The sequence below is a fragment of the Arctopsyche grandis genome, chromosome 2 (genome assembly GCF_051622035.1).
Source record: "Arctopsyche grandis isolate Sample6627 chromosome 2, ASM5162203v2, whole genome shotgun sequence".
In the NCBI taxonomy this organism is placed as follows: domain Eukaryota; kingdom Metazoa; phylum Arthropoda; class Insecta; order Trichoptera; family Hydropsychidae; genus Arctopsyche; species Arctopsyche grandis.
The window spans coordinates 28,482,990-28,498,487 of NC_135356.1; the positions used below are offsets into that span (position 1 = coordinate 28,482,990).

At 32.3% G+C, this 15,498-nt stretch overlaps 2 protein-coding genes across 2 annotated transcripts in view; one reads left to right on the forward strand and one right to left on the reverse strand.

Moving 5' to 3' along the window:
- Positions 1–15,498, reverse strand: part of LOC143922338 (uncharacterized) — a 186,979-nt gene that overhangs the window by 23,735 nt on the left and 147,746 nt on the right. The window lies entirely within an intron of this gene.
- LOC143922783 (uncharacterized) lies at positions 8,859–10,188 on the forward strand. Its single transcript, XM_077446114.1, has 3 exons — positions 8,859–8,975; positions 9,250–9,531; positions 9,604–10,188. Exons 1-3 carry the CDS (start codon positions 8,859–8,861, stop codon positions 9,757–9,759), a joined length of 555 nt encoding a protein of 184 aa, XP_077302240.1. The 3' UTR covers positions 9,760–10,188.

Consider the following 15,498-nt stretch of genomic DNA (forward strand, 5'->3'; position numbering starts at 1 on the left):
TACTAGATGCATTTATAGTGTTTATCAGCTGACAATTCATTCAACATACCTACATATATATAAGACTAAATTAATTTATAATAAATATTGCATGCTCGATAGTATTACATTATACAATATGGCAGTAGAAGTATTTAAAAATTATTTATACACATCTAGATCGAATATTGTTGTGTTGGGTAATAAAGAAGAGGAAATAAGGAGACTGCAGATGGAGTGCATTGAAAAAAAATCTCGAGTTCGAATTTTCGCATGATTTTGTGTATGTACGTAGTAACTTCATCTATTGTTACTACGAACATGGATAAAATAAAAATAGCACTGTACCTGAAGAAAAAGTTCTTCACCAGAATGCTGCACAAGTTCTAGTGTACTCAAAAAAATATGGAACGCTGTATCCTTGGCGTAACGAGAAGAGGTGGAAAGAGGAATATATGGGCTAGAACATGTACACTTGCCTTAACAGATCACTCCAAAGCGACTAGTATACTAACATAAATATAATACAACAAAACAATTAATCCGAGGATTTTTATACAATGCCAATTCATACAAACATCATCCACAGTGATAAAATGTTTGCAGGATTTTATTATAGAAATGGGCCAACCTCACGACGCAGATCAATAACTTGAGATTTAAAGTACATACGTAGATGCCCAATTTGAGATTTTACAAGAACCGTTTCAATGAAAATCAGATAAATTGGCAAACTCTGATTGGAAACGATCGACCTGGAGTCACAAACCAAGGTCTGGCCAACAGATACTAGTGGGAATCGAACCGGGCCCACTTTGCTCGAAAGGATAATATTCTAACCACTTATAGGTTATAAATATGATGGTTGATTTAATGGTTAGAGTAAATAAATTTAAATGACATTGGGCGGGTCACATAGCTAGAAGGACGGATTAAAATGGACGAAATAAGTGCTCGAATGGTACCCGAGATAATGTAAAAGGGTCCAAAGGAAGGCCACATGGGAAATGGGTGGATGAAATCAGAACAATGTGTGAGATGAGATAGAATTCCCAAAACAGAGACAATTGAAAGTATAATATATTTGAGAGGCCTTCATATAACAGGGATTATGTATTTTGTTTGTAATTTATTATATACATATTTTTATTTATTAATTTATTTCATGGGACTGTACATATATATTTTTTACATTAAACACGACATCTATGCCCAAATATTATATATAATATAAAGTACATTAATAGAGACATATTTGATTGAATTTGCAGTATTTTATACAAATCAGCGAAATTTAAGATGCTGAAAATTCGAATCTTTCGAAAAATAGTTAAAGTTTTCCAATTTGTTGGAACCATTTCAATGAAAATCAAATAAATTGGCAAACTCTGATAGGAAACGATCGACCTGGAGCACATATACAAGGTCTGGCCAGCAGCAACCGGTGGGATTTAGCCAGTGACCACTTTGTTCAAAGCATTATATGCTAACCACTGGTCTATTATGCTATTGGTGTTTAGATATGATATCGGACAATATACATGATAGCGCAATATGGAAGATCAATTTTCGAGCAGCTGGTGCCGTATATCGGCAATAGCGCGGCGATGGATTCCAAATAGTCCATTGTCTCTAATTTATCAGCGTAGACTAGCGACATATTACAACAACGTACTAATATGAAGATTGATCTCCAAATACACACAAACAGCATTGACTAGTGGTTAGCACGCCTTGATATGGTCAGTGTGGTTACGAGTTCGAGTCACACTGGTTGCTGCTGGCCAGACCTTGGTTTGTAACCAGGTCGGTCGTTTTCTATCAGAGTTTGTCAATGGTTCTGATTTTCATTGAAACGATTCCTGCAATATTGGCCTTCCCTCCCCAATCTTGAGTTATTATCTTATATCTCAAGGTTCGCCGGGTTTCTCTCCATAGATGTCTCTGTGGATGATTACTGCACACTAATTCGTATTGTTGCATATATATGCAATGCGTTGGCAATGCACTTTGCTATGTTTGACCATATATGTCATGTATAATTCCGAATTATATATTAATATATAATTTGGTGGGTTTCTTGATCTGTATAGTACACTCGTTGCATTGGAGCAATCAGTAATGACGAGTGTACGTAGTAGATTTATTGAATAAAAAAAAAATAAAAAAATACAAATATATATACACACATATATATACGTATATATATATATATATATATATATATATATATATATATATATATATATATATATATATATATATATATATATATATATGTGTGTGTGTGTGTGTGTGTGTATACAATACCAAAGCTTGAACTTGAATAGAGCACGTTCACAAGTCAATATGAGTATATGTATGTACATACAAGAATTCAAACACTACGTTGATCCGCTTAGAAGAGAATATTAAATTTTTCTGTATTTGTTCGGGTGGGGTGGGGAGGGTTATTTCCATGCGGAATTTCATTTTATGAAACAAATTTGTGCGCACGAAAGGGTTAAAATGCAAAACGTGCACACGTACGCGGACGAGTCTATTCGCGCAATGTAATAATTTTCAAATGCGATTTACGCGCCGCGCCATTTTGCTCGACGTACGCCAATTTCATTTTGGCGACCTTATTACTCGGTTTCCGGCGATAATTGAGTGATTTTCCTGGGAGCGAGGTCTCGGGGAAAATTCAATTTTCCCCTTATTTATCCTAGAAAATAGATTGTAAAAAGAAGTTCATCTGGAGTGGCTGCGAAAAATAGACGTCGATAGTGAAAGATGGAAATTGAAAAGAACGTCGCCTCTCTAAACAAACACTATAGAAAAATATAACTCGATTTTCAAGGAAAACTTTTTCCACGTAATTTCTTCAAAGGACACAATTCGCTTTATACGGTGGCGTAGCTAGGAATGTTCAGCTCTCAGGCAAAAAATATGCAAGTACTCTTTTTCCTTTATGTTTGTTTGCGTTCAATCGCCAGCAATGCGGGATTATTTAATCTGGATTGTCTGGTTGAGTTCCTTTTGTCATCTTTTATAATTTTTAATAAACTATGTAGAAGTCATATAGACTTAAGATTTGCCTACTCAAAAGCTCCAATTGATATTTTTACGATGGTCATGAAAGTTGACCGAAAAAGTACTAATTAGCTATATTGAAAGGAAAAGTCGTCAATAGACATCCCATTCTATCTTGATAACTATTCAGATTATCCTACAAGCAATCGACACATGAACATACACACATATGTAAAAATGTATGAAAGTGCTTAACCATTGTTAGGTTTTCTGCAACTCAATTCATTATAGAGAGAGCAGTCTTCGTGACAAACAATGCACATCGAGTCCGTGAATATATCCCGCAGAAACGCGATCGGTCACGTTTTATGAGAATCACATTGTTTTAAATTTAAACAAGCATTATGTAGGCTTTGACAGAGTTCACGCAGTACGTGATTATTGGAGAAATTCGAAATGATATGACTCAATGGTATTAATAATTTTATTTGCCCTCGACTAAAGCTCTTTCCCATGTGTATGCTTTGATGACAAACACACTGGGCTTTGCGAAAGCACTCCAATAACGAGTGGGTGTACAAATGTACACTGGCAGCTTTTTTAATAAAGCAAATTACAAAATGTGGAGTGATATTTCGCAGAAAAATATTTTTCAGCCGCATTCAAAGTACGCAGCTTTAGCACATTGAATTGTACGAACTCATTATTTCTAAAAGTGTATGTATGAATACACGGATAAAATATCATCGAAAACAAGACATGGGGGTGAGTTTTGGCCTAGATGGCGTATAAACAACCCCTGGAACATGTCAATATATGTACATATGTACGTGCGTAAGGGCGAAAACACAACGATGCACGTGGCACATGTTTTTTTTTTGATATTTTTAAACATTTCTTTTAAGCATATACTTAATTCACGAGAAAAGAATTTACGGTTATCACGGATGGCGAAATTTTGGCGATTTACCGGTAAATCGGAAAGCCTTCTATTCTCGGCAGTCCATCCAATGAGAAAATACCCGCAGACAGACTCACTATATCTATTATTCGGGGAATTCAAGATTGAATAGATTGCTTCTTTAATTTTATTTACATATTAGCCACAGTGACATTACATAATACTCTGAGGGACATTATAGAATACACAGCGATGCACGTTGCACGTGGTTTTTTTCAGATACTTTTAAACATGCGAAAAAAATGGGCCGTGCCTTGCATATATTACATACATGGAAAACCCAGAACGCCCCGCCCCAAAATGATCGCCTGGAGCGTTTTCGGAATAATTGTATGCTTGTATTTATACTTGCTTGGCAGTGATCGATAACGGTGTATCCCATATTTGAAGAAATTTAGGAGAACTTGTCGACGTGTAACGTGACGTGCTGTGTGTTTTCGCCCTAAGGGCGAAATAATTTTACCGAAAATGGTCCAAAGCAGGGATAAATACTACCATACAATTTCAACGACATAGGTCGAATGTGTCGTTTTGAAAGTACTATCTCATGCACACGTGCGATGAACGTCACATTTTTTCTATGTGTTTAAAACTATCTAAAAAAAACCACGTGCCACGTGCTGTCTGATTTCGCCCTAAGACGCCCCAAAGGCTCTCGTGATCATTATTCGTACCAGAATAAATTGACGTGGGCGTATTTTTTTCAAGGCTTGATTTGCCAAATATTCACGACATTTCCGGAATGCTAATGTCAGCGTGGAATTACGTGTATTTACATCTGCGTAAACAAAAATCTGTCGCCGATCGTCCACATCAAATACGTCAATGGTTTCCCGCTGGGTTTCTCCCTATCTTTACGCAATATTTTACGACCTTGTTGACAAGAAGATGACAATTGGGGATAACGAGAAGACATTAGTTACATTTACATTTGCGAGTACGTCATACACGTGCACTCTGACCGACTTTTATGTTGCCCTTTTCTGCGAATCGATCGACCCCCTGAGGTGAGTTCCCTAGCGCGCAGCTAACATTCAATTATTAGCCGAGTTGGTTTGGACAATGCCCCAATGTAATTAAAACTATCGCGAATGTTTTCAGAGACAATGCATCAAAGAAAACTAATCTCCTTATTAATGAATCAAAGGTTTTAATGGGGGGGGGGGGGGAGTTCGTGAGAGCGTCAGAGACGACAGCCGCTGGAGGCTGTAAACTTTAGTTTCTGAAGAAAATATCCGTGGAATGATAGTGAAAGGTGATAATCGAATAACAATGCAAATGGTGGCTCAGACTTAAGTCATATCTGTCGGTAGGATCAGCATTCTAAACGGATAAGCTCAACCTGAGTAATCTCTCATCGTGATTGGTGCTGAAGTCGTTACGCGAAATTAAATGTTTTGAAGTACAACGGCTAGAATCAAAGGTTTTTTTATGAAAGGTTTTAAAGAATACACAGGAAAGTGTTTCAAATTGAATGGAACATTTGAAATAGATATGTTTATATATTGCAGCTAAACGAAGTTCCGGCACTCCTGTGTTTGTAGAGCGTTAAATACTGCATTGACTAAGTGCTTTAAATATTAAATTAAAATGAAGTCTTTTAGTGATATTAAAATACAAAATTTATAAGTGAGAGCTCTCGGAAAAAATTAGAAGTCTAAAATTAGCCTAGCTATATAAAATGGGGCACAGCATCATTCTTCAAAATACATATTTTCAAAGGATCATATACATATATACCATATAAAATTGCTCAAATGTTGTCGTTTTACTGTTAAAAAGTATTATAATAGCGACTGTTCATTTTTCGAATGAATTTTTTTATGGTTTATTTTTATATTAGCCCAGTATTGAACTTGTAAAAGCGTCAATCGGGTGGTCGCAATCAGAAACCTGATTTTTCTGCCTACGAGATATCAATTAATTATTGAATTTGAAACATTCTATAAAATAATCTCAATTGAGTATGTGAATATCACTCAACGTTCGAAAATTATAATTTCATTGTGACGTATGCACATGTATGTATATCAGAATTTTCGAGTGATCCCGAGTCAGAAACATTAAATAAATATGTTCATAAGTATATACATAGATATGTATGTACCTATATATTAAAAAAATATTGACTTTGATTTATTTTTTAATTTAAATCGACCTTTTTCAGATGCGAAATCAATTTTCTCCATGTATATTATAGGAATAAAAATTTTGCACACATTTTGTCTAATAATATCTATCTTGAGTGGATCATGTTACTGACATATGACCACACATTTTTGAGGGTTAATGTAATTACTACTTCCGGCTTACGAATTTTTACCAAAGCTTTATCAACTCTATGAAGAATACAAATATGAATTTTAAGCTCAATACGTTCAGTGATGTACACAGAACAATTGGTGTGGTCATATTTGATTTTTCTAAGAAGAAAAAATCCAACTTCCGGTTTATCAAATTTGTTAATATTTTTAATTACATGACATTGATACAAGGATTATACTGGAGTTTATTCATGAAGATCACACATATTTAAAGGGTCGAAAAGTGCAAGAAAAATCGAACGAGAGTAAGCTGCCGCTTCCAGTTGACTGACCTTCACTAAATTTTATATATTATTTTGTATAAAACTTAAACTTCTATGTAGATATGAAATTGTAGGTAAATACACCGAAAGGTTTCTGAGAAAAACATAAACTTCCGGTTGAGGTAAAAATATTTAAAAAGTAGTATATGAAATTTATCATTTATATTACATGTAAAAAAAATTGAGTTTGATTTGTTCGCTTTAAGAGATAAGTTAATCCAAAAACTTAAAAAAAGAATACACCTATAAAGGGAGATACCACTTCCGGCCACCTTAAAAATTTAAAAAAAATTTTCGTAGTACTGATTAGCATTTTAGTAACTGATACTAAATTTCAGGCGGATAGGACTAACGATGATCAAAAAATCTCCAAAATACACAGAAACACACACACACACACACATTTTTCTAGACCATGAAAAAGTGATCACTGATGGATTCAGTCTAAATCTCGAGCTCGAATTTTCGCACGATCACAAAACTTCAACTATTGTTATTACATATTTATATATGTACATGTATACATATAAAATAAAAATACAGAAAAGATATTTTCGTTTTTGAATAAAATTTGCGGGCGGCATTTTGAAGGGCGGCATTTTGCCATCTGTTTAAAAGGGTAGCATATAGTCCAAAGACGTTTCTCTATATTGTATGTATATACATATATGTTATTAATCTGTTCAGATTAATAAATTGGTATTTTCGAGTCGAATGTTCAATTTTCGAAATACTCCAGGTGAAGTACCGAGCCGGTACATATTACATAATAATACCCATATATGTTAAGTGTTTTCGAGTTCAAATGAAATTCAATGTCGAAATATTCATTTGAAACATATGATAATTTTAATAAATTAATTTCCAGAATATATATCCCACGTATGTATTTAAAATACACAATGGTCCAAAACTATTAAATAAATAAATAAATAATTTGTAATGTTGGACCCAGAAGGTGCCGCGTACTGTTAAAAGGTTGTAAATGCATTGTTAAAGGTTTGCCGAACCTTTTTTACAAAGGATTTACAACAATGGAACAATGGATAGCACTGTGACTATCCGACCTCTACAGTTATAACGGATAGCACAGGAGCGGCTGAAGAGAAATCGATACAACGTGCTTACAATTTTTAAATCTTGATTACTTCCATTTGGTAATAAGGTTATATGAATCAACTGGTATATAAATTATTAATAATCGTATATATGTATGTTACAGTCGAAGTGTATTTTCAGTTGAAATATACATACATATATCCCAACTGGCGTTTTAGGTCGTTCACATTCAAATACAATTCAAATAGTAAATTATATCTTTACAAGCGCAAATACCCTTTCAACAGTGTGCGCCATTTGTAATATGACAGTTGAGTTTTGACAGCCTGATGTTTTTACGAAAGCTTTATAATTCAGTTACGCGTTAATATTTGCTAGGTATTACGAATAAAGGTAATGAGTATCGTATTACGATAACTCTAAGAATGTGTTAAAAAAAAAAAGTGACTTTCCAACTCAATTTACTAGTTGAGTGACGTTTTCACGAAAACCAAACCTTTCCATCTAACCTGGTACCAACTTATAACTGAATTGTATTTTCAGTTGTAATAATTTTTGACCATTAGGAATGTAATTCGGCATATGAATCAACTTACACGGGTTAGACGGAATACATATGTATATTCCAACTAGTTGAAATATATTACAATTGAAAATACACTTCAACTTTAACGGTAGTTGGCACCAGGTTAAATGGAATATATTCCAACTGTTCAAAATATATTACAACTGGAAGATACACTTCAATTGTAACATTGTATATGTATAAAACAAATTCCGTTCGTTGTATGGGCGTGTAGTTCGTTTCTGATTGGCTGTTGTTAAATATTCAAACTAATTTAATAATAAAAAAACAAATCAATGCTATGAATATCGAGCGAAACTGAATAGCGCCACTAGTATTAATAAAAATAGTTGAAATGTATTCTGAAGAAAAGTTACAATAATTGAAATTAACTTCATATATTATAACTTCATATATCATAATATTTAATTTCATATATTATATTTAATTTTATATAACGATAAAAAAATTAAAAATATAAATTTTGGGTGAACGGTGTGTTTTAAACCGCGACAATTACATAAACATCTCACAATGTCTGAGAACGCTGTCAGAGCGCAGGACCGTCTGAGGAGAAATTGACGCCCCTAGTCTATTATTGTAAAACCTCAGTATTTTTACCATACTGATTGTACACGTCAGTATTGCTCTGCTTCTCAAACAGTGAACAAGTCAAATTCGATCGCGAAATAATGTCTTCGAACGATAACAAGTCGGAAAATTCGACTCCGCTCCAACCTGACAACAAATGTGAAGACACTTCGAAATTTGACGAAGTGGTTCAACGATATTTGATTTTCATGAGAAAGGTACCATTGTTTTAAAAATTTTATTAATAAAAATAATAACTTTTTTATTCCAGACGATAAGGCGAATAGTGCAATCCCCATCTTCCATATAAATAATATATATATATATATATATATATATATATATATATATTTATATAGATAATAAATACAATATATATATATATACATATAATGTCTATTTAAGGTGGTCGGTGGAGTAGTTCCATCCACCGAACATATGTACATACATTGAACAGTGAAATTTTCATTATTTTAAATTTTTTCATTGCAGAAGTCATTGGCGGAGCCGATTGAAGAAGAGTCCGAGGATGAATCGGACGATTTAATGATTGACATTGAGGTACAAGATGATGTACCTGAGGTACCAGATGATTTACCTGAGGTACGAGATATTTATTTGGTACAAATATCCGACACTTTTATGGACCTGCCTTCGAACGATGATTTTACGGCCATTAATACTCTCGTGAATTTCAACACTGGGGGCGATACGGAAAAAGCTGAAAATACTGATGAAGTTGCTGGTGAAGATGATGCCGACGATGTGAAGGAGGTATATAACCAATGTACATAATATGTACATAATAAAGTGTTAGTTTTTAATTTAATAAAATTTTTATTACAGGAAACATCGGAAAAACTATTTGTGATGCAGAATAAACAGATGCACGAATCGGTCATGGATGTGGTAAATTTTCCAGTTAATGACGGGCCGTCATCTTCGAAGTGGATGGAGGTTGAAAAGGAGCCTCTCGACGACGAGACAACTCTCCATGAGTGATTATTTTCATTCATCTTATCTCAAATGGGAAATTATATTCAATTTGATAGATATTCTTCTTTTGTAGTGATTGTGATAGATATTTTTTTTTTTGTAATTGCCAGAAATTAAATAAAATTTTCATTTGCGCAGTCGTAGTGATATTTATTGTGATCAATTTAAATAATAGTGAATTTGTTCCTGTCGTTATTATGCATAGAAAAATTATATCAATAGTATGGAAAATTTTTTACTTTTATTCTCAAATAATATCAACTGTTCGTTTGTAGCTTTTGAATTAAATTAAAAATAATTATTTCACATTCGAATAATTTTTGGTAATTTAGACTTAGATTCCATTCTCTAATTGTGTAGTTCTAGCTTTTATGTATGTATGTATCAACAAATGTATCTTTTGCTTATATTCAAATAAATTTAATGTAGCTAACCATTCAATGAGTTTGATTTTTTTTTATTTGATTGTTTTTATTCATTTTTTGAATTTCCTCCACTTGAAAACACTCAACACACCATTCAAATAAATAAAAAAAATGCCAAAAACACGCATGGACTTCGAATTCAAACGTATCATTTTGAATCTGTTCATGGTGTGTTCGAAATATTGACACATTCATCACAAATCTGGCTGGAAATATATCCGGCATCCTCTCGTTCAAACAAAAATCGAAAATTTGGAACGAATCGAGATAAATCTTTATATAAAAAAATCAAATATTGATTAATTGCATTATTTCGTGCCTGATTTTCATACGTTTCTTAACGGCAAATGGGCAGGAACTTATGCAATCAACCGATACATGTATCAAATGATAAAACAACTTTTTTCAAATTTTATTTCAATTTAATCAATATCATCATAATCAAAAAAAATTAGCAGCGCTTACTTATGAGTTTATTAAAAAACACAACGTACATAGTAACAATAGATTAAGTTTTGTGAACATGCGAAAGTTCAAACTCAGAGTCAGTCACTGATCGCATTTTCATGATCCAGAAAATATGTGAAGAATTTCTTTGAACTCTATTAGTCTCGAACTCTATCGAACTGAAACTTAGTATCGGTTAATAAAATGCTCATCGATACGATGTATTTCTTTTTAATTTTTGAGTTGACCGGAAGCGGTACCTCCTCTTATACACAAGTCCTCTTTTTTTTGAATTTTTGGATTAATTATCTCCAAAACTGCTCAATGAATCAGACTGAATTTTTTTAACATGTAATAGAAATTTTGAATTTTATACAATGATATATTTTAAATATTTTAACTCGCCCGGAAGTAGTAAATTTACTCAAGAATCGAGGTTTTTTATATTTTTCCCAGAAACCTTTTATTTTTTATATGAAAGTACAATCGAGTCCACAGCCGTGTTGTAAAGCAAAGCGCACAATTAGCTTTGCTGTCTTTTAATTTAAAGTTTTTCAAGAACTTTTTGAACGCCTCTACCTCTAGTGTAGTATTCATAGCGTCTAACTGACACTAAAGAAAATGGTTGGCTTGGGAAATGTCGAAAGTTGAAGGCCTCAGGAACATAAAGATGACAAACACAGTCTTAGTTTACAAGCTAAATTATTTCACTACCTTATTTTCTGATTTTCAGGAATATACATATGCAAAAAATTACGTATTATAATTCGTTAAAAACGATCGACTACCATAATGAAGTGCATAAGATTATGATACAAACCAAAATTCCTTTATTCAGTCTTTGAAATACGATCTATTATAATCGAACCTCCACCCTAGAAGCATTCCAATTAGATTGAGCTCGTTACTGATATTAAGAGTAACGGCTATTGCGAGTAAAGCCTATCGGTCCTTTGAGTGTCGAAATAATCGAATCCGACTGAACTCGTGTATATAATATAATACAGTACGTGTGTAATTCGAGCGAATTAGAACTAATTTCGACTTGGGTGGCGCCTTGTGTATTTCCCGATTGTTGATACCGATAAATAATAAACAACTACAGATGAATTTATCAAATTATAAAGTTTCTACATAATTTAACAACTTTTCGGCATCGTGACGTAGCCATTGATAAATTATTCGACAGGCTTAAAATGAGGTATGACAGATTAAGCCGCGCGCAAGCATACAAACGTACTTTCAAATTTTATATGCATACATATAATATGTACATAATACAGTAAATAGATTATAATAAACGTGCTAATCTCATTTGGGATTAGTCTCAGTCGTTATTTAGGCGTAGTAATATTTAAAAAAAATTAAATAACAAGTTATATAATATGTATGATGTGGTTATTGATGAATTATGTAAGGGGAGATGAACATTGTTCCAATTACGGTATGCCTCGTTTAAAAAGACACCGTACGCCACTGTCGTACATACATACATATGGATGTAGGTGTAGCCTTGTATAACAAGGAAATTTTTTTTCCGTGTAATGTATATTTTTTACATCGTTAAAATTTGAATTACATATGTACAGGTTTGTATTTTTTTGAAGCGATGCATATGCTATTGATTTTCAAAACAAATTTCATATACCATATATGTATATTATATATGTACGAACATATAACAAATGACGTCTGTGTTGAAGCCTTCCAACTCTGGTAAAGGGTGAAAATTATATAAAACATTTTTTTCCAAACGGTTGGTGTAAATAAACAAGATTTTTCCTGTGCCAAGCTTCAATTAAAAAGTTTTAATTGAAAAGCAATTTCCAACGCAGAAGTATGTTTTAATTTTTTCCAGACAAATTGATAATAATAATTATACACGTAATGTAGTCGCGTGGCGAAAAATGTGACGCTTTTGTAAAATATCGCGTTATATAAAACATTCTTGGAGTATTTTTTTTCACTTTGAACCCGGGGAAAATATATGTGAAAAAAACATGTAACAGCCCACACCTTTCTACGTTTAAAGGTATTGATTTCAAGTGCGAAATTTCTGCAGCTTTACAATCAAATGAAATTTAAGTGTGAGATTCCAGTCATTCCATATCCATTCAAATGAGATTCCGTCCATTCAATATCGAAAACTCTCGGACCTTTTTAATACTTCTCATAATATATTATAGTTGATCAAATAGAAGATCTACGTATTGATCATCTCTGATACATATGTATGTACTTTGAAAGGGTGAATATGTACATATGTGATGTATTTCATATATAAGTTATCTCGGTATATCGATTTCTAGAGCGACTGTTATAATTCGTATTAAAATTCACCTTTGTCTTCTCCTTTAGATTGCATAAATAACTTACATATACATATGCAATTAATAAATAATATTGATAAAATAGCGACTTTTTACGCAATTCACAAGACACTGCAATGTCAACTAGTGTATATATATACACATAATACATAAATACACCGCAAAATATACATGAGCTTTATTATGATCACTATAAAGTAAACGCTAATATAATATGTACATATATATAAGCAATGTGTTTTTTTTTAATAAGATATACAGTATAAAAAATCAGATTCAATTTTCCGGGCTTCATTTATTTATTGATATTTTTAAATGCAACATAAGATTTATAGTAACCCATTAATATAATACATGATAAATCGGTTTTATATGGAAACATAAAAATATTTACAAAACCTTACTTTATCCGATACGAATAAAGTTATATAATGTTGTTATATGTTAGAAGTATATATGTAAAATTAATTTAAGAAGGCGAATCACATAAGTATATATGTGTGTATACTAATGTGAATATATATATGTGTATATATATGTGTGTGTGTGTTATATTAAAATTGACAGCAAACTTTAAAGATATGAAGATAGCTTATAGAATTTTCTTCAGTATTCTAGTAACCGCCGCATCAGCTGAAATGTCTTTCACTAAACATAAAATAATCAAAAGATCTTCAATGACTCGGGATAGACTGAGTAATTTGTAACTCTCAATAATTGAAAACATGACAATGCAATTCTTGGATTAAGATAAAACTATCGACGATTTTGCCTCCTCGAAAGCAAGGGAGATAGATTTTTAGTATAAAAATATCACGTTCTTCTATTTGCGTCGTAATAAAAACGAATAAATCTTTGTTTTTTGTATCATTTGTTTACTTATTCATAGTTTACATTCAAATTAAGTATTTTTTTACATTTACGCACACTTTCTAAAACCATGTACATCAGTGGTGGTCCGACGGGCTCTTTTTGGGCGTAGTTCATTTTTCTAGTACTATCTTACTACTACTATACTCCTACGCTTTATCTATAGATGCAGTGGACAGGAGTTTTCAATTTAAAATATGATATGCATTTTAATAAAACGAATAAACAAGTATTATATATTGTAATAAAATAAATCAATAACAATAAATATTTTCGTGTTAAATATTGTATATAAGATCCATCGTTTCCTTTTTCTCCTTGCTTTATGACTACTTTTCTATTTAGGATTGCACTTATATTTAACGATGACGTCTGTAATAAACATTATTTCCTTTTTTAAACTATTCGGCTCCGAGAGCTTTGAGAGTGTTATTTTGGAATAAAATGAAAATCCCAGCTAGAAGCTAAATAATGTCTATCTAAAAGAAAAAGCTATTTAGTTAACAGTAATTTCATATAAAAATAGTCTCAATGGACGGGCATAGAATATCATAAGTATTCATTGCAGTTATTTCCTTTCAAAGGATGCGAAAACAATATCAATTTATTGACTTTTATGTCCTTTATTAATCTAAAAAAATGGTTCACGAGAAAAATATTAACTACGCCTAAAAATAGCCCGCGTGGCCACCACTGATGTACATACATATATATGTACATACGTACGTATTTTTTCTTGATATAACAAACCCATTTAACCCTTTGAGTGCTGACGTCTTTTCTGTTGAAGCCCGCCACGTTTAAAATTTCGCCAACATTTTCAACTAAAATTATTTAGAAATCCAATATAAAGCAGGTATAAAAATTGTAGCTAATCCAAACAAACCCTTGATCACTACTCTAGATAACTACCGCCGTGGATTTCGAGTTTTTTGAAGGTGTGTTTAGACTCTCTAATATATCTTGCAAAAATATAAAACAAACAAAAGAAGTCTATTAATGAATGTATTTTTCCAAAACTAGTTACATCTTCTTCATTGTTGTTAAAATTTAATGCTCAAAATCTAAATGCCAAGCCACATTTAAAAAAAATTCTCAACAGTTAGGGATTTCCATTGGGTAATTCTGCTATAATTCTGTTATAAATTCAGAAATTCCGATGTAAACCAGTCTTTATAAATATTGACACAGATTACACGACTCATGTTCAATGCATTTTTTTTCAATGCCACCTGGAAAGGCTTAACGGATAGTCCGGTAGTATTATTGTTTACTTTTACATACTCAAAAAACAATGCCTATCGGAGTATTTCAGGCCCATGGACTTGTTGGCAAAAAGCCGATCGGCATTTTCAGCATTCAAAGGGTTAAACCGTCTTCGTCTAAAAAAAAGTCGGAATAATTTGTTTTGTAGTGTTTTCTTGTATATATAAAAAAAATAAATATGATTTTGGAGTAGGGATGGGGGAAATGTGAGCTTTTTCCCGGTCGCATTTTTTTCTTCGCATAGCTCTATATACATATAATGTATATAGTACATATATTTCTACATAATTTGAACTGGAATATGCAATATGAAATGTCTCATAACAAATATATACGTAAGTAAGTGGGTCATATTGAGATGATCGTTCGCATCGCAAAAAGAACATAGTACTTTGCAATTTTATCCA